The 20,617-nt window shown below is 44.4% G+C and overlaps 1 protein-coding gene across 1 annotated transcript in view; it reads left to right on the top strand.

Annotated features, from left to right (window-relative positions):
* Positions 1-7,160, top strand: part of UBE2J1 (ubiquitin conjugating enzyme E2 J1) — a 48,356-nt gene extending 41,196 nt beyond the window's left edge. The window contains exon 8 of the mRNA XM_075597444.1: positions 5,844-7,160. Coding sequence (XP_075453559.1) covers positions 5,844-6,116 — 273 coding nt within the window. The 3' untranslated portion in view covers positions 6,117-7,160. The remainder of the gene's footprint in view (positions 1-5,843) is intronic.
* The last annotated feature ends 13,457 nt before the right edge of the window (positions 7,161-20,617 follow it).

Here is a 20,617-nt window from a genome sequence, read left to right as displayed (position 1 = left end):
GAATCTGATGGTGTTTGTGCAGCAGTTTGCATTTCACACATTTGTTTCCTATTTTATATAGGGATCATCATTTTGATACAGGAGGTTTACAATCATTTTTGTGTCCCTAGTCTTAAAACATCTGACATTTACATCAGCAAGTCCCACATACTGTTTGCTTTGGCTTCGAGGTACAGGGCTTCATTTACAATGAGACAATTACCCATATTCCCCAAATACCATATGCTTATGGTTCAAGCGGTAGATGAAGTATGAGATTTCTGTTGCACACTTAGTAAAAAATGCGAAAACAAGACATTTTATAGATTTTGTACATTTTTATATAGCCATTTCCACTGCAGTGGTTATGTAAGTAACTGTCAAAATTTGTCAATCTAGCAGTAATTTAAAGGAAAACAAAAGCTGTGTGTGCTGTGCACACGCATAGTAAGTGAAACTTCTTTGACTTTTGTCACAGAAATTGTATTTGTGTTGGTGATGTTTTAATTAAAAATTAAAATACAATTTCATTGACAAAACGCAAATAAATTTGACTTATAACGCGTGTGCTCGGCACACATCCCCTGTATTAGCTATTTGCACTACAGTAAGTGTGAATTCCTTGTGTGTATGTCAGTCATTGAGTGTTTGTGTATGTGTGTCAGTCAGTGTCTGTGTGTGTGTGTGTGTGTGTGTATGTGTGTCAGTCAGAGTGTGTGTGTGCGTGTGTGTGTGTGTCAGTCAGTGTGTGTGTGTGTCAGTCAGTGTGTGTGTCAGTCAGTGTGAGTGTGTGTCAGTCAGTGTGTGTGTGTGTGTGTGTGTGTGTGTGTCAGTCAGTGTGTATGTGTGTCAGTCAGTGTGTGTGTGACTGACACACACACACACTGACTCACACACAGTGTGTGTGTGTGTGTGTGTGTGTGTGTGTGTGTGTGTGTGTGTCAGTCAGTCAGTGTGTGTATGTGTGTCAGTGTGTGTATGTGTGTCAGTCTGTGTGTGTGTGTGTGTGTGTGTGTGTGTGTGTGTGTGTGTGTGTGTATGTATCTGTGCCGGTCAGTGTGTGTGTGTGTGTGTGTCAGTCAGTGTGTGTATCTGTGCCGGTCAGTGTGTGTGTGTGTGTGTCAGTCAGTGTGTGTATGTGTGTGGGTCAGTGTGTGTGTGTGTCCTGCTGCAGCCAGCCCCCCGACGACAAGGTAACAACCCTCCCTCCCTCACCGGACCGGAGCAGGAGCTTTTCCTTCCTCCTCCTGCCCCGTCTGGCGGTGCTGCGTGATAGGGGGAGATACTCAGTGCCACACCGGCCAGGTCACCACACTCCCCCCCTTTGCAAATCCTGCGCACCACATGACCGGGGGAGAGCTCCCATTGTCCGCGCATGCTAACCAGGAAGTGCCCGTGTCTGCCTGGTGCTGGAGGGCAAAGCGGAGGCCTCGGCTATCACAACCGCCATGAGCTTGCCAGCGCTGCGGGAGTGGGAAGACCTGCATGAGCACTACCAGGAGATCCAGGTCAGTGTGCTGCTGGGCCTGCACCCGCCGGGGGCAGATAGCGGCTGCGCGCCACCCCCTCCCCACTCCTCCAGCGGTGATTGGATGAGTCAGTGGCGCCATCACAACTGCGCATGCGCGGCATGGACGCGGGCAGCGAGCGGGGAACGGCGGCCGTTAGGAGCGGCGCCGGTGGCTATAGCCGCCGCATATGTCTGCGGCCGTGTGGGGGGTGTGGCGGCCATTAGGAGCGGCGGCGATATGTGACAGGAGACGTGCGGGGGGAGCGGCGTCCTTTACGTGACGTCACTTCCATTTCACATTTCGTCTCCCATCTCTCCAGTTTTGTCCCATCAGGACTAGGTGCCACTAAAGAAGTTTCACTTCAAAAAGTGAATAATTACAGTGAGTTACACTCCTCCTGTTCCAGCTATAAGCCTGCAACGCTTTATTCATTTTATGGCATTAACATTTTTATATACAAGCATTTTTAACTCCATTGCTGGAGGGAACTTTGAAAGCCCACCAGTACTAATGGGGTGACAGCCCAGGTTTGTAATTGGACATAATGTGTAAAAAATATCTTGTATGATTTTACATAAAAGGTATCACAGGCCACAAAGTACTCCCAGCACCCTTCAATAAAACACCTTTTCAAAAGTGTTAAACTGGTCAATTAATTGTAAATCAGATTGTTCTTCAGTTCATCTTAGTTAGCTACTTTCTTATTCAGTCCTTTTGTCGCCCCTTTGGAAGGGAAAGCATATGCTAGGGATTAACTTCTTCCCCTTTCTTTCTGCCAGATACTAACATGGTATACACTTAACCTTGCAGTATCTGTAGTCACAGCTGGACAACCTAAAATACTGGGATATAATATGTTCCGCCCAATATCTTAGAAACATTACATACAGATATGGAGGGATGATAGAACATGCATATCCTGTTATTAATTGGGGTTAATTAACCAATATCTACTCCTGCAAAGTCTCTGTTTTGCAGCCAATCATTTCCTAAAGTTGTGTCATCCTTGGTAGCTGGCCTACAAACAACATTTTGTAAAGAATGTAACAATCTAATTGTCTTCCTCAAACAAATGTAAAGGATGAGAAGAAAAGAAAGCGCACACTTCCTGGTGCAAATAAAGTTTTACTAGGTTAAAATCACAGAAAAAAAAATCAATCAACAATACACTCACAAACATCCGGTCAGTTTAGGCAGTATGTGGTAATCCACAGATGCGTGCTGGAGTTGTGCAGGGTTGTCTTTGCGTGGGGATACTATGCCAGCTGTTACAGCGCGTCCGCTGCCTGCTTCCGCCCCCCCCCAGGGGTTGGAGTGCCCTTCCGTGTCACGTGACGGCTTCAGACTGCGTCACCACGTGATCTCCTCAAGCTCCCCCTCCTCCGTAGGGCGTCGCAACAGCGCGGCACTTCCTATGGAAGGAAACCCTGCGCTCCCATGTACAGGCAACGTTTTCACTGCTCATCAAATAGATGCCAGTAATAGCCTTCTTGTGGAGTTATTGGAATACATTACAGAATTGCAAAATGTAATCCAACTACCAGCTGTCTAAAGTGTAAGCCTAGATGGGTATGGGGTTATGTAAATAAACATACAGTTACTTAGAAACCCATACTATTTGTTTGGAACACAGGAGAAGAGTGTGTGAGGTCTTGAAGACTTATAATAATTACTACAATAAACATGAAGACTTGTGAAATCTTATACAAAGCTATAGCTAGAAAGTACAGTTCTGTTTGTGCAACAAAATGCATTACAGCCTCCAATAAATGTACAATTGTGTACCAAAAAAAGTGTTCTTTTCAAAGCAGCAGTACTGGAGTAAAATAATAAAACATAGCTAAAGTATGATGCAGCCATTTCCAAAAAAGCTAGCGTGTGCTCTGAAGAGCTTCTAGCTTTTAACTGGGTCAAGTGGTTGTACATTATTTGGTAAAAATACTCTATACTAAAGGTTTTCTTTTCCCAACTCTTCTCCTGTTCTGACTATTTTTCCTTTGTCAGGAACCAAATATAATAAAAATTATATATAGATATCGATATCTATATCTAATTTTTTTTTACCTTATAACAATGGCAGTGGCTATAAAGACAACGTTAAACCTAAAGTAATTACAGTGATAAATAGCCATTTTAAATAATATATTTTACAGCAAGCGTAATATCACAACACAGTTTTCATTTGCCCTACAAAGCCCATAGCGATAACTAATAACAGTACGTTTAGTGTGTCTTAAATATGAAATGTAATGAGTGCTTCCTTTTCATATAATATACTGCTTCTATAATTGAAAGTATTAATTTGACATTTCCCTAATTCTTCCAGGGCCAGTACTTATATAACACATCCATTATGGGAGTGGATGGGCCCTGGTACTGAGCCAAGGCAGCTGCCACTAGACTTTTCTAAATGCAATCTAAATTCAGTGATAAATTGTGCTCAAATCCCAGATAAGCTGTGCTTTATATATTTATTTGTTTATTTTAGCGGTGGTGGGCCTGGGGATTGGTAAAGACAAAAACACGTCTAATAACGTCAGACCATCTGCTGTATCAGGCTTTGCATTTTACAAGCTCGGGATACGGGGGAATACCCACCGAGTGTAACTTCACACAATGATCATTACTCTTATTAGTAGTCTTGACTTTTTCATAAGCCATCTCCTCTCCATTACTTTGTACCGTGCGTCTGAAAAAAGTCTTCCACAAAGGACAAACAAAACTCCCACGCAGTGTGGTTGATGTACAGTACTCTTGAAAATATGCTACTATATGAAGCAATCCTGGGCATAACTATACACTTTCTATTATCAACACATCTTCTGGTTAGAGAAGGTTAATTAGGGGTTGAGTGGCACGCCATATGGTCCTCGTGAACCAGATGTGCTTGTTTCAAAGAAACATAGTCCAAAAGTATAGTACACCTAATAAAGCAACCCAGTGTCCAGCTCAAATATTCTTATAAATCATCCAATACCCACAGAGGAGTGGGTATCGTTTGGGGTGATACAAATGATGTACTCTTGATTCCTAGCCAGCAGGGAAACCCATAAAAGTTATGTGGTGTTGGGGCAAAAGTAGTTTCAAAGAAAACATACTGTAACTTTTATCGATCTGCAAGATTGATAAGATTGTCACTATAGCAACATATATTTTTACAGGGGGATTTTTGCACAAACTGCACTTTACTTGCAATCTTGTACGTTTTCCATAAACTCTTGAAATAATTCAGAGAACGTGTGCGCAGTTTAAAGTTACTGTACATCAGATTAACATGCTAATTTAATTATTAGAGTTTCTTCACTCGACCAGAAAGCCACAAGATGTTTCACAGCACATATTGAGCTACTGTAACTGCCTGACAAAACTACCGGTTTTCTCTCAAACACTTATGCTGAGTAACATTTAAAACTCCTAAACCTACAGAAACATATTTGCTACACATGATCGCCTACTAAGTGTTGACTGTGGATTAGTGCTTTAAAGGATTAAATGTTTAGCACTTTGCTGGTATTGCAACTATAAGCATATACTGTGCTTGCAAAGCTGCCTTTGACTTCTTGCAAAGAAAAACAAGGAAACCTTGAAAAAAATGTTGGGCTGGGAAGGACTTCAATACATTATCGCATTATGCAGAGTATGTACATCAATATTTAGATTGCAGAATTGGTTTTGTACAGCACTGTGGGTCTCTCCCAGTCCACTGACCCATATCCCTGACTGCTTTAAGCATGTCCATAAATAGATACATTTGTGGTATGCTTTTTAATTTAGTGATCATGGGGATTCATAGCTGGTAATCTGCTCACTTTTTGGGTTTATCTTTGGTAATGTTAGCACTCTCCAGGAGCTAGACACTTGGAAAGTGCCTCTTGTCTCATTACACTTTATGTTAAAAAAAAAAAAAAAACTTTATTCCATCTTTATGGCTTTTGTTGTTTTGCCTGTCACGGTAGTCTATATAGGGCCATATTTACTCTAATTATAGGCCATCATTTTAAAGAAATAAGTTGCTGGTGGTGTTTCGTCATCTCCTGTCGGGCTTCCGTTGCTAGATGAATATTGCCTTGTTACATTTTTGTGTGTATCTGTTCAGACAAAGGGGAAATTCGCTAAAGCTTGATGGTAATTTTCAGTAGTTGTTGCTATTGGACTTTAGTGAATATGCCTTATGGTCTGTTTAAAGTATGCTCCTGGGAATGTACTGCTACATGAGAGCATCATGTGCTGCTCTAGTGATGGTCCAACACTGGAATGAGTTACAACCATTTGAGTAGTGGCGGGTCTGAATGGTTAAATCATAATACACACAGAGGCTGAATATGAATAATCTTCCCCGTATCTCTTCTTCAGGCTGAGACTCAGGACATGGAAACATCCCCTGTTCAAGGAACCCCTCAACCGGTACCAAGTACTAATGCTTCCAGGAGCCCTCGGCAGCGGCGGGCACAGCAGCAGAGGAGGACTCCAGCCTCACCAGGCCTCATCCAGGTCCAACAGCGCGCTGGCAACGAAAGTAACACCGGATCAGCCGTGCTTATTGTTGTTCTGACATTAGCACTGGCAGCACTTATTTTCCGTAGAATATACCTGGCCAATGACTACATCTTTGACTATGAGCTCTAGTGTTTGGTTTGGTCTGAAAGGCATTGACTTGAATGCCTCATTAAACCATGTGCATCAGGTATGTTATGAGAACTGTTTACAGAAATAACTATTTGTATTCACCCCTTTTCATCTGCTTTAAATGACTGTTAATGCCTCAAGGTAGCTTACTTTTACTAGAGGGAGTTTTGGTAGCCGTATTTGTCCCGGAGGCATTTTAGGTTCATTGCTTGTTGTGATGCCTTTCAATAGATCAAGTGTGAGTTTTTAAGTATATCTAGTTGAACACAAGCTCTGGTATTCAACAGTGAGGCCTTGAAAGCCTGTGTGTAACTGTATATAAAGAAACCTTGTGTTAATTTATTTAGAGGTATCGCAACCAGCAACAAATCTTCATTATATAAAGAACAAACACAAATCCTTCTTCTAATTACTGATATTGATCTCTAATATTGTGATGGGTCATTTGGTAATATATATATATATATATATATAATTTATATTTCCGCGCACACACCAATTATTTATTTACTTCTTGCCGTCTTTATGGTATATCTTTGGCAAAACAGCATAGCATTTTTGACATTTCGTTAACTGCAGCTGAATAATATGACGGTGTTATTATATACTGTAGCTGCACACTTTTATCTGTGAAACATTGAGGCATGTACTAACCTACATGTTGGTATCAATTTATACCTCAGAAAGGAGTTTTTAACCTCTTCCCTGTGCAGCGATAAGATGAGATTTAGCCATTTTCATAGATTTGTTAGTTTCTCAGGAAGAGGATAATTATAACCACTTTCAGTTGTTTCAGAACAAACCTACAGCTTAAAAGGTGTCAGAATTGAATATTCTCTTAAAAATGGGTCCAGAAATTGTTTAATGTAATTCTCGCTCTTGAGTTTGCAGCAACAAAGTCTTCTTTCGATAACTTTAAATGTATATCTTGCTTTGTTTTATTTGAAGATCATTATCTAAGATGTTTATTCTTGCATTTGTTATATAAATGTACTATAATTAATTACCTAAAATTATTGTCCTCTACGAAATATACAAACGATGAATAAAAGAAGTTGTGGAGAGTTTTATTAATTCCAGTAACAACAAAATATATTGGAAAAAGGTACGGCAAAAACAAAAGCTTTGGTTAAACTTACATAATGGTGCTAAGCGGTTTAGAGTCCTGGTCCCTTATCCAATGAGCTATGAAGCCCGTATCTCCTCCTTAGCGAGCTATACTGCTTAACGATTTAGCAGTGATAGTGTCTTCACAGCACGATGTAGCAAGACTTTCCGTCCCCCGCGCCGCCAGCGAAAAATCAAAGGTCTGCGGCGCTGGAGACAGTGTCTGGTTGCCATTGCGGTGGTGGAGGAGGGGGGTCCATGCTTCTCAATGGGACCCCCTGCTTCGTTAATCCTTACGGGCCGCGACGAACGCAACGCAAACGCTAAGGTTTGCTACATCTGTATTTCATCACACATACACAGTGTTCGACAAACCTATACATTTGCACGCCCCGGGCGAGTGGATTTAACATCGTGGCGAGCTCCTATTGGCCCAAGCAGCGCACGTGTGGTACTAGGTGGCGAGTAGATTTTTTTTGTTCAGCGAGTAGATTTTTTGGTGATTTGTCGACCACTGCACATACAAGCAATAATTCAGAAGGTTCCATAATTGGTACAGACTCGTGTCCTTTTAGGGGTATTTCTACAAATTGTGGGGGAAAATATTTGATTTGGATTAATGAGGCACACCAAGCTAGGCTTAAAAAAAAAAAAATAGGATTGAAGCAGGGTGTCTCCGAAGCTGAGCCGCGTCAATTTCAGCTTCGTGCCAGTAGCATCCCCGGCTGGGTTCACAATATGGTGGCTTAAGTTCTGCTGGCCAATAGGAAGTCACAGCGTGATCCCTTGTGTCTTCCTATTGGCCCACGTAATGTGGGAGCTTCAGCACCTACAGAGGTAAGTATCTCGAGAAGCAGGGGGCCCCCCTGAGCTGAAATCAACATGGTTCAGCTCCCAAGACGCCCTGCTTCAAGCCTATTAAAAAAGTGTTGCCTGGCATGCTCCTTTAATTAAACTGGATTTATTTGCAATAATTCCATGTCCCCAAAAATTGTGAACTTTTTTTGTTTTGTTTTACTCTTGACTTCAAGGAGGATTTGTAGGCTGAACGGCTGCTTCGGACAATATAGAATAAAAGCTCTTAATCCACATCATCATCTACATCTATAAGGGGCAATTGCCTGTTTGCAGTTTTTGGGCTGCCCCAAACTGATGAAGTTTTTTATTTGCAGTTCTTCACAGTTACAGTTATTCTGACCACTACAACTTCAGGATTGTGGCAGAATCCTTTCCTCCCTTACCAATGGATGTTACTTCCTAACGCAAGTTGAGTCATATGATATAGTTCTTTTTGCTGTTATATTTTGGGTCTTAATATGCTGGTAAAGAATGTTACATGTTTGAGCCATTTGCACCAAACACGGGTACATTTTTTGCATCATGTCAATTTGGGAGCAGTGAAATAGTGTGTATGCATCTTGCTAATCTTGCTGCTTCCACTTGGCGCAGAGGCTAATGCCACCTAAACCTGGCACATTAATTATGCTCGGAGAGATCAGGAAAACAGCACCTGTTACCGGCTCAACTTTTGATGCCTCTCATTATAATATTACTCTAACTCCTTGTATAACCATTCCCCAAAATGCTCATGGTGCAAGTGTAGCAAATTGGGGAGCAAAATTAAGTAAATAAAGCACCTTGATACCATAACTCAGAGTAAAAAAAATGTAGCAATTTGTGCCAATTTTGGCTGTGAGTGTCAGTAAACTCCATGCTTCATATATTGATCTCCCTCTTTCCCCGACATCTATTAGTTGTTGCCAAAAGCACCTAGTGCTTCAATTCAGTATTTTCTCACTTTTTAAAACATAATTGTTGGTGTCACATAAATCTAACCTATAGCCTAGTCAATGATGTAGGAGCTTGGAAGACATTTCTGTCCTTCATGCGACTGAAAGAGCTAGAAACATATGACTCCTAAGGGGCTATTCTGAACCAAGCGAAGCAGCAGTTCGGCCAAAACAGCCATATCGGTGGATCTAGAATAATACCCTTACAATGGCAACAAGATGGGATGCATGGGTTATATGTCATAATCTGACCCAGTTTCTTAGTAAATCAACAGAATTATGGTGAGCTATTTTTATTTATTTACAGAGACAGCATTGTGCATTTGAAGTACGTGTATTTCCACTGACTATCGTGGATTTCTTATTAAAGTGTGCTCTTCAGAAATCCTTGACAACATTTTTACCCCCCAATAAAATGGATCAGACACCTTTTTGTTAAGTATATCCGAGTTGATTAGGCACATCGGATGGTACTAGAGTTTTCTGGACAATTCTCAGCCTATAGAGGGCAGACCTCACACAGCAAACAAAGGTGTTCCACAGTTACTCCAAGCTGTTATCAATTCACCACACACAACCATGAACCGCATTCTGTTTGGGCATTATTCATTTTAAGGGCTTAGCTGAGAAGTTGGTTTCTTAATCCACCTGCACATTTGCAATACTTAAAAATATGAAAATGTGTGTGAAGTGCTGAGCACACTGACTGCAAAAACAAAATATCAGCACACATCCTGGTTATTTATATTAAAAAATAAAAAATAACCAGGAAATTATACATTGAGTTTCCTCTCGTTTTCAAGTATGCCCTGGTCACAGATTTATAACAAAACATGGTTACATTAATAGAACAGAGGTTATAATGTCAATTCACAGACATTTCATTGACAGATACTTGAAAAATTGGGTACAGGGGATAAAAGGGCTGGTGAGTTTCAGATTTGAAAGAGAGACGCTTGAACAGCAGCAAACGTCTCACTCACCCTTTTAGCTGCGCTTCACTTGTGCCAAAGGCTGTCCCGTTTGGGGCGACGCAGATGTACATTGAAGGGATTCAGATTGAATGCTGCTGCGAATTAAAAGTTCTTTGTTCTCTTGGCTCATTAACATTCCAGTGGGTGGGGTTGACGTTCCACAAAGTACAAGCAAATGTTAGCCCTTAGCACGCTGGTCCTGTGCATAGGGGTGCAGCTCTTGGGGAGCTCCATCAGGAGTCCGCCTTTGGGGCGAAGCAGCTGTTGTAATGCTGCATCCAAAAAAATAAACAATGTGTAATATACAAAGGTCTTTTGTTGTATTCATTTAACTAAAAGATAAATATGCCACTTAATTGAAAAGCAAAACGTGGTATCCATGTTTATACTAAGCAGCAGTCCTGCCCTGTATTTTTTTTTTTTTTTTTTTTTACAATACAAAACCATGGAGTTTAACAGGTATTGAACTTCCACACATTTCCTCTCAATATTTGGGAAATCCCCTGGGACCATGCTACCTCTTGAGAAAATGACATGGTACATGTGTGTGAAGAGAGACTTTGGATATGTTGGTAGCTGAACGGGATGGGGGAGGGGGAGGGGGAGGGATGTTTCGCTCTAACTATGAATGTAGTGTAAAACTTTCTAGAATTGAATCCAGGTGCCACCTGAGGATCACAATGCAATTAGCTAGGGAATTAGGAGAGGGATTCTCTTTGCTGGTACAGACCCTAAAAACGGCAAGCACTCGGCCATTCGACATCAAACGAGCCTGAGGAAGCCCTCATAGGGCGAAACGCGTAGCTCTGCATCCGTGACAGTCTGCAGCCATCACAGAGGAGCCAGAGGTGACATGGTAACTCTCCATCCGGACGCGGAGACAAGGGATCCCTTACCACTTACCACTGAGTGACTCCACTTGCTGTTTGCATTTCCCTTAGAAGCAACAGTTACTTCTTTGTTTTTAGCATTTATTCATTTTTATTTCTATTTTCATTGTATACCATTGTCTTTATTTTATTGCTTATCCCCTAATAAAGTATACACCTTCCATAGACCTCAGTGTCCCATAGTCTATCTACACCCCTCACAACAGCACATAGGTTTCCACCCTAGGAACTAGAAGCTTAAAGAAACTTCTACAAGTGTGTACTCACACTGGCCTGTGTGAGTATTTGGATTTATTTATTATTCTGCATCCCTTCCACCCACCTCAATTACCAGGTGAACCGTAGATCTATTTCCTGTACTCATCTGCAATCTGTTGCAAGATGGCCACAGACTCCTCCATCTGAAGACCTTATCAATCTTTGACCCGAGTGATAACAAGATACCGCTATAGGAGAACACTCACATTAGGCCGTGTGAGTGAGACATTATAATAACACCACCAATTTGCGATAATACATTGCCTCACAGTCTCTCCCTATATCGCAGTTAATATTTACGTATGTGTATCTAACTGCCTTTTCATTTTTATGGGAGATAAACTACCGTGAAGGAGCCACTCATACAAACGAAGAACATTCAAGAGACAGCGAGGAACGAAGACAAAAAGAAGAATCTGCATTCCAAAGGAAGATTCAGCAGTTAAAGAGACCTTGATGTGATAGAACTTACACAAGGCCGTGTAAGTTATTTATTTATTTTTTCATCCACTTACACACTTCATTTCATGTGCGTCTCCCACCCCAGGAGTTTACTTCATAGACTGACGGTTCAATAGAGGTGTTTGCACCACATTGATCATCAATGAAAGAAAATACACCTTCAATCTACCTTTCCTCATACTGTGCTCCCCCATTTCTCCTTGTGTTCACATACTCTAAAAAGGAAGGTGGCCATACAGGCCAACAACATTACATTAGAAGAAAACTATATTGGTGGTCTATAGAGGCAGAAAAACAGTATGTTTAAATTTGAAACCTAACCAGTAGTACAATTTGGCTAATAAGGGCTAATGCCAAATTGTGAGACCTGACAATAAAATGGTAGCAAGCACTTGGAATTGTATTGTATGTCTTTATTTATATAGCGTCAAAAGTGTACTCAGCGCTTCACAAAGAATACAGTACAGGGAATTATAATACATTAAGCACAGCAAAATCAGACAATAGGAAGGAAATCCCTGCCCCGAAGCGCTTACAATCTAAGAGGTATGATGGTAGACTTACAGAGACAGCAGGTGAGGGAAGAAGTGCTGTAGATGGCAGTGCTTGGTCACAATGGGTGGTAGGAGTGACTGGGTGTGGGACAATAGCCATGAGGATGCTATTATGCATAGGAGGCTATTAGGATGCTTGATTTGTGGGGCAAGTTTTAAGGTTGGTCAGGATTAAATTAGAAGGTTAACAGCATTTGCATGGTTGGAGACGGAAGGGAGGCGTGGGTGAGAGCAGGTGTGTTTATGTCTGAGTTCAGGATTAGGAGAGATATCCCCAGCAGCAGGAAAAGGTAGAAAGAGGGTGGGAATAGAGGATTTGTGGGGGGTGCTTTTTATTGAAGGGTAAATAAGTTGTTGGGAAAGAGCTGTATAAATAATGGTGCAGTGTGTGGCCACATGCAGAGGTGGAGGGGAAGAGGGATTAAGAAATGTGGAGAGGAGGGGTGTGGGGAAGTTGGAGAGAACATTAATGTTTAGAAAGATGTGAGGAGACATTAAACAGAAAAAGCAATAGGGAGGGCATAGTGAGATGCAGGTGGGGAAACGAAACCAGGTTATTGGAGGATAGGAAGAGTACAAATTATAAAGTGCTGCTAATAACGAGCTATAAAAAATATTTTACTGACCCATAAGGTAAAACTAACGTGAACTAAAGAATAAAACAGCTGCAATAGCAGACGGTTAAAACAATGTGAGAGGAGGGGTGTGGCCGGGAAGCTGTGCAGTCGCACATTACCTCGACTCCGCAGACACCCGCAGTATATTAGCATAAAAATGGGGAGAAATAAACATAAAAAACAAAGCAAATCATAAGAACAAACAGCGCAAACTTTGGTGCTCCTCCAGAGACCTGACTTGAAGGTGAAAAATAGGTAATCGACCGGAGACTTAGCCCCACGAGCGACCTAAAAATGCCGCCGGCCAGCACGGCTGCACTAAACTAAATGCCAGGACAGCCACCTTACACGGAATAGCAGCTGAGGCTTTGCTGAAACGGTGAGCCAGGTAAACTGGACACTGGAGTCATGCGTGGGGCACAGCGAACTTACCACTTGATGACCGGGGCCAGTGGTGGTGGGAGCAGGAGGGAGGCGGCTAAATTAGGGCTCTGGCATGTGTTGGCGCGGCAGCAAAATGGCCACCGCGGGCCTGTAAAGAGGTGGAGGTGAAATGGCCAAACGTGAGTCGGAGGCAACCGTCTTGTTCCTGAGACCCCTGCGGAACTGCTGCTGCTGCTGGTGGAACTGCCTTTCCTTCGCAGCTCAGCCCGGTGGATCGAGCGAGTCGGAGCGGAGCCTGTGGAACAACCCAGACCAACAGATAGCAGGAGATCACCCAGCTTATGCTCCGCTGGTGAGTGGACCGCCGCCAAATAAGAAAGCATCCCAATCAGATAAGCACACGAGAGAGCGACTAAGGAGCCAGGGCTCCCAAGACTAGCAGATCTCATACCTTGATGGTGTGCTGGTTGCAAGGGTGCTCTGAAACCAAACGCACAAACATAGGAACACCTGTAATAATCTGTTAACTATTGAATATATATTATATTATATATGACTAAAATCAAGAATCCAATTACCCATTAAAAACATCTGGAAAGAGGGTGCATGTGCAATGCGAAGCCACGCAGATGTGGCTTAAGACTGCGCCGTTCCCAGGAGACCCACAATAGCGGCTAAATGAGATGAAAAGCCCCTAAATCAAGCCCAAAATACAAAACTTCGTTAGCGGAATAGTCAGTGCCCATAATCATGCACCCCAAAATTAAAAAATAAATGGTATACAATGATGTGCCAAAAGCACGCTCAAAGTGAACATTCCATATGGATTTGCTCCATATAGTAGTAGACTGAGAGGCGATGAAACCACACTCCCAATGACCATATACCAGCACTGGAGGCGGGTGTCCGGAAGATGATGAGATTGCTGAGATCGAGGCCACTCCGCCAGGACGATGACCATCTGCTAACCAGAGACGGAGAAAGAGAACAGACTGCTAAATGTTACGCAGGTTTTCAGTTAGTTTAGACTATAGTCTATAGTAAGGTTGATGCTTGATTGTTTTGGGTAATTATAAAACTAAGGGGTGCAGATGAATATAAAAACAGTTCAGTAAAGCTGTACAAGCCAGGTTGTGGTGTTTTCCAACATCGGTGGGGAAGATGCCCAGAGGTTGCGGAAACGACCATATGATCTCACAAATGTTGGCCCGGACCACACATGAGGTAGAAGTAGGATGAGCTGCGGTAAGCTTCTCCCTGACCTGAGGTATCGTGAGCTGAATCAGTTTGTATAAATCTGCACCCTAGATATACAAGATAAAAGGAGGCCTGTGTGTTTAGTGGGCCTCCTGGGACGCACGAGTGCTGCTGGATGCGTGAGTATCGCGTTGCTGTGTTACCCCCTTTTTTTCTAACGTGTTTCTTTGTTATATGCATAAGTTCTTTTGTTTCTGTACCACAATATGGTACCAACGGAACCAAGCCCTCCTGATTTTCCAGGTTCCTCTTGGGTATTTGCTTTATGTTATATGTAAATTAGAACCCTATGAAGGGATCCCTATATGATGGAGGGGGGAGGGGAATGAAACAGATAATGAACTTAATGGAATAGAGGAAGAGACAAGGTGGTATGGAGGTAGAATGGGGGCAAGTGCGAGTTTGACAAGCAGTGAGACACCCATAGTAAATACAGATAATATTAGAAAACTTCTAAAGACTAAACCAAGTGGGCGCAGAAAGGAAGGAGCAGATAAGATAATAGTACAGGCTGAAAAAAAACTTAAATGTATGCTTGCTAATGCAAGAAGCCTGACAGATAAAATGGGGGAGCTTGAATTAATAGCTGCAAGGGAGCAGTATGATATCATAGGCATTACTGAAACATGGTGGGATTAAACTCATGACTGGACAGTTAATTTAGAGGGTTATTCCCTTTTTCGGAAGGATCGAACAAATAGAAGGGGAGGTGGAGTATGTTTATATGTTAAACCGGATCTAAAACCTATTATAAGGGATGATGTCTATGAAGGGAATGATGAAAATGTAGAGACTTTGTGGATAGAAATTAGCAGTGGAGGTAAAAGTATAAAAAAAAATGTTTGTGGGAATATGCTATAAACCACCAAATATCTGTGAGATTGAGGAACCTAAAATACTTTTGCAAATGGAGAAGGCATCAAACCTGGGTCATGTTTGCATAATGAGGGATTTTAATTATCCAGACATAGACTGGGGCAATGAGATTAGCGTTACAACAAAAGGAAACAGGTTTTTGGGGGTGCTTAAAGACAATTATATGACCCAAATTATTGAGGAACCAACCAGGAGAGGGGCAGTTCTGGATTTGGTCATATCAAACAATTTAGAAGTAATACCCAAATGTTCCAGGACTTGAATATTTGTTAACAGTGATCATAACATGGTCACCTTTGAAATAAATTATCAAAAAAACAGATTACTTGGGTTCAACAAAGACCTTAAACTTTAGAAAGGCAGATTTTAATAAACTGAGGTCTAATCTACAAGTAATACACTGGGACATGGGCGTCCGCAGAAATGTTTTCAGGGGGGGGCATAATGTTAACTAGACAGAGAGAGAGAGTGGTTGGGGGGGGGGTGACGGGGTATGGGTGACTGACACTTGGGTGACTGACTGATACTTGGGTGGGTGACTGACTGACTGTGGGTTGGTGTCTGTATTCATTCACAGACAGACACAAACACACACCCTCCCCCTCTCAGACTCTCCCCCTCTCAGACTCTCCCCCTCTAAGACTCCCCCCCTCTCAGACTCTCCCTCTCAGACTCTCCCTCTCAGACTCTCCCTCTCAGACTCTCCCTCTCAGACTCTCACTCTCCCTCTCAGACTCTCACTCTCCCTCTCAGACTCTCACTCTCCCTCTCAGACTCTCACTCTCCCTCTCAGACTCTCACTCTCCCTCTCAGACTCTCACTCTCCCTCTCAGACTCTCACTCTCCCTCTCAGACTCTCCCTCTCAGACTCTCCCTCTCAGACTCTCCCTCTCAGACTCTCCCTCTCCCTCTCAGACTCTCTCTCTCTCCCTCTCAGACTCTCTCTCTCCCTCTCAGACTCTCTCTCTCCCCCTCAGACTCTCTCTCTCCCCCTCAGACTCTCTCTCTCCCCCTCAGACTCTCTCTCTCCCCCTCAGACTCTCTCTCTCCCCCTCAGACTCTCTCCCCCTCAGACTCTCTCTCTCCCCCTCAGACTCTCTCTCTCCCCACTCCCCCCCTCAGACTCCCTCCCCTTCAGAATCCCTCGCTCACTCAGACTCTCTCTCTCTCACTCAGACTCTCTCACTCAGACTCAGACACACACACACCCCACACACCACACACCCCACTCTAATGCAGATAGTCCCAAGGTGTAGCCCCATCTCTTTCTTACCCCCTCTCTTCTTCATTCACTCTCTCCCCTCACCCCTCTCTTCCTCACTTCCTCTATTACACCCCCTGTCTCCTCACTCTCCCCCCTCCATCAATTATGCCCCTCTGACTCAAACCCACTCTCTGAATCCGTCCTCCTCACATTCATTTCCTCCCCCCCTGATCTCACACACACACAGACACACTCAGACACAAACTCAGACACTCGCAACAAGGGGGAATCGGAGCAGGGGGGGGGGGAATCGGAACGGGAAGGGGGGACCCGGAGTAGGGGGGGAATCGGAACGGGAAGGGGGGACCGGAGCAGGGGGGGGGGGGGAAATCAGAGCAGGAGGACAAGGGGGAAGCGAGAGTGGCATGGAGCAGTAGTCACCTGACTTGCTCCATGCAGGAAAGGGCAGGCCTCGCTATGCAAGGTCAGATAGACTCGCAGGGGTGAGCAAACTTTTTATGCCGAGCCCCCCTTTTCATCCATTTAATTTCTCGGGCCCCCCCTGCCTGACGTAATCAAAATCACATGAACCCCCCCCCTTTATTAAACGATATACAATGTAAATACAAATATGTTTCAACAGCTCGCGCTTGCAAAATTAGGCTGCGTCCACGCTGCCGCCGAGAGTGGTGACATCACCAACTCTCCAAGCATGAGCACAGGGTGTCCTGCATAATTTTGCAAGCACGAGTGGGGGGTATGGACCAGGGCTATTTCTGTGTTTGAGTGTGGCTGTGTGTGGGTGTGGGGTTGTGCGCATTGACTGCTGCTGAGCATGCTTCAATGTCAATTTTGTTTGTCTCGCCAAGCACACAATCAATCACAACACAAACAACACCCCCCACACCACACACAATCACAGCACACATTCAATCACAAAACACACACATTACTACACACATATATATATATATATATATATATATATATATACAGTGCTTGACAAATCACCCAAAAATCTACTCGCCGAACCAAAAAATCTACTCGCCACCTAGTCCCGCCCCCAACTCCGCCCCTAGTCCCGCCCCCAACTCCGCCCCTAGTCCCGCCCCCAACCCCGCTTTAAAATAAAATATATAAATAAAATATTTAATAAATTCCTAGTAAGAACAACATTCGTTTTTGACATAAATGTATTTATTGTATTACATTATACTACAATTAGTCCTTGTTACGTGTGTGTGTGTGTGTGTGTGTGTGTGTGTGTGTGTGTGTGTGTGTGTGTGTGTGTGTGTGTGTGTGTGTGTGTGTGTGTGTGTGTCGGATGTACAAATAAAAGCCAGATATGAATGACTAGTTTCCTGAACCCCTTAACCAGTGTCTGGACTTCGCCGCTTCACAATATCTAAAGCAGCAATCCCGCCTGGGATCTTACCTGATCCGCAGTCCCTCAATGTCCAGGTAGGCTCATTCCCGCAATGTTATACATTGGAGGGGAGGTGTTCGTTACCTGTCTTCTGGGTTAGGGGGGTTCCGATGTCTTCCGTGTGAAGCTTGAGTCAGATCTGGAAGAAAGCAGTATAAGTTATTTCTGTGTAGTTAGGGCAGTTAAGATATATAGGGTAAATAAGATATCCAGATCCAGAGTGTGAGACAGACATAGAGTGTGGGTGAGAGACACAGAGTGAGACACAGAGAGAGGGTGAGAGAGGGTAAGAGAGGGTGAGCGTCAGAGAGAGAGAGAGAGAGTCAGAGAGAGAGAGAGTCAGAGAGAGAGAGAGAGAGAGTCAGAGAGAGAGAGAGAGTCAGAGAGAGTCAGAGAGAGAGTCGGAGAGAGAGAGTCGGAGAGAGAGAGTCGGAGAGAGAGAGAGTCAGAGAGAGAGTGAGAGAGAGTCAGAGAGAGAGAGAGAGTTCAAGAGTCAGAGAGAGAGAGTCAAAGAGAGAGAGTCAAAGAGAGAGAGAGAGAGTCAAAGAGAGAGAGAGAGAGAGAGAGTCAAAGAGAGAGAGAGAGTCAAAGAGAGAGAGAGAGAGAGTCAAAGAGAGAGAGAGAGAGTCAAAGAGAGAGAGACAGAGAGTCAAAGAGAGAGAGAGAGAGTCAAAGAGAGAGGGGGGGTCAGAGAGAGAGAGTGAGAGTCAGAGAGAGAGTCAAAGAGAGAGAGAGAGTCAAAGAGAGTCCAATAGTCAGAGAGAGTCAGAGAGAGAGCGTCAAAGAGAGAGAGAGTCAAAGAGAGAGAGTCAAAGAGAGAGAGTCAAAGAGAGAGAGAGAGTCAAAGAGAGAGAGAGAGAGAGTCAAAGAGAGAGAGAGGGTCAAAGAGAGAGAGAGGGTCAGAGAGAGAGAGGGTCAGAGAGAGAGAGGGTCAGAGAGAGAGAGAGGGTCTGAGAGAGGGTCAGAGAGAGAGAGAGAGTCAAAGAGAGAGAGAGAGAGGGTCAGAGACAGACAGAGAGAGAGGGTCAGAGACAGATAGAGGGTCAGAGACAGAGAGAGAGAGAGAGAGAGAGGGTCAGAGACAGACAGAGAGAGAGAGAGAGAGGGTCAGAGACAGATAGAGGGTCAGAGACAGATAGAGAGGGTCAGAGACAGATAGAGAGGGTCAGAGACAGACAGAGAGAGAGGGTCAGAGACAGACAGAGAGAGAGGGTCAGAGACAGATAGAGAGAGAGAGGGTCAGAGACAGACAGAGAGAGGGTCAGAGACAGACAGAGAGAGAGGGTCAGAGACAGACAGAGAGAGAGACAGAGACACACAGAGACAGAGAGGGCGAGAGACAGAGACAGAGAGGGCGAGAGACAGAGACAGAGAGGGCGAGAGACAGAGACAGAGAGGGCAAGAGACAGAGAGGGCGATAGACAGAGACAGAGAGGGCGAGAGACAGAGAGAGGGCGAGAGAGAGAGGGCGAGACAGGGGGTGATTGGGTGGGTGGGGTGACAGGGTAATTGGGTGGGGTAATTAGGTGGGGTGACAGGGTGATTGGGTGGGGGGACGGGGTGATTGGGTGGGGTGATGTGGTGGGGTGACACTTCAGGTATCCTACACCTACACACGCACACACACACACACACACACACACTCTCTCATACATACACACTCATACACACACTCGTATGCATGCACACACACACCCACACACCCAGCATGTCACACACACACACACACACCCAGCATGTCACACACACACACCCAGCATGTCACACACACACCCAGCATGTCACACACACATCCAGCATGTCACACACACATCCAGCATGTCACACACACACACACACACACACATCCAGCATGTCACACACATCCAGCATGTCACACACACACACACACACACACACACACACACACACACACACACACACACACACACACACACACACACACACACACACACACACACACACACACACACACACACACACACACACACACACACACACACACACACACACATATCCAGTATGTCACACACACACACACACACACATCCAGTATGTCACACACACACACACACACACACACACACATCCAGTATGTCACACACACACACACACACACACACATCCAGCATGTCACACACACACACACATCCAGCATGTCACACACACAGACCCAGCATAGCACACACATAAAGACAGATAGACACAGCATCCTTTGGACACAAGGAGGGAGGGGGGGTCGGGCGGGCTGTGGAGATGGTAATGCATGAGGCAGGGGGAGCACTTACTTCCTCTATCAAAAGCCCTGGAAAGGATTGAGGACGTCACTGCTCCTGCTCATATAGAGCAAACCAGCCAGCCCAGGCGCTCAGCACACACACACACACACACCCAGCATGTCACACACACACACACACCCAGCATGTCACACAGACCCAGCATAGCACACACACACAGACACAGCATCCGTTGGACACAAGGAGGGAGTGGGGGGGTCAGTGATGGTGCGTGGGTGCGTGGGCTCCTGATTGGGATCGATGCTGGGAGGGGGGGGGGTTAGTGATGCTGCTTGGGTGCGTGGGCTCCTGATTGTGATCGATGCCGGGCTGGGGGGTCGGGAGGGGGGGGGGGGTCAGTGATGCTGCTTGGGTGCGTGGGCTCCTGATTGTGATCGATGCCGGGCTGGGGGGTCGGGAGGGGGG

The sequence above is a fragment of the Ascaphus truei genome, chromosome 4 (assembly GCF_040206685.1).
Source record: "Ascaphus truei isolate aAscTru1 chromosome 4, aAscTru1.hap1, whole genome shotgun sequence".
Lineage (NCBI taxonomy): Eukaryota > Metazoa > Chordata > Amphibia > Anura > Ascaphidae > Ascaphus > Ascaphus truei.
This window is presented reverse-complemented; position numbering and strand designations above follow the sequence as displayed.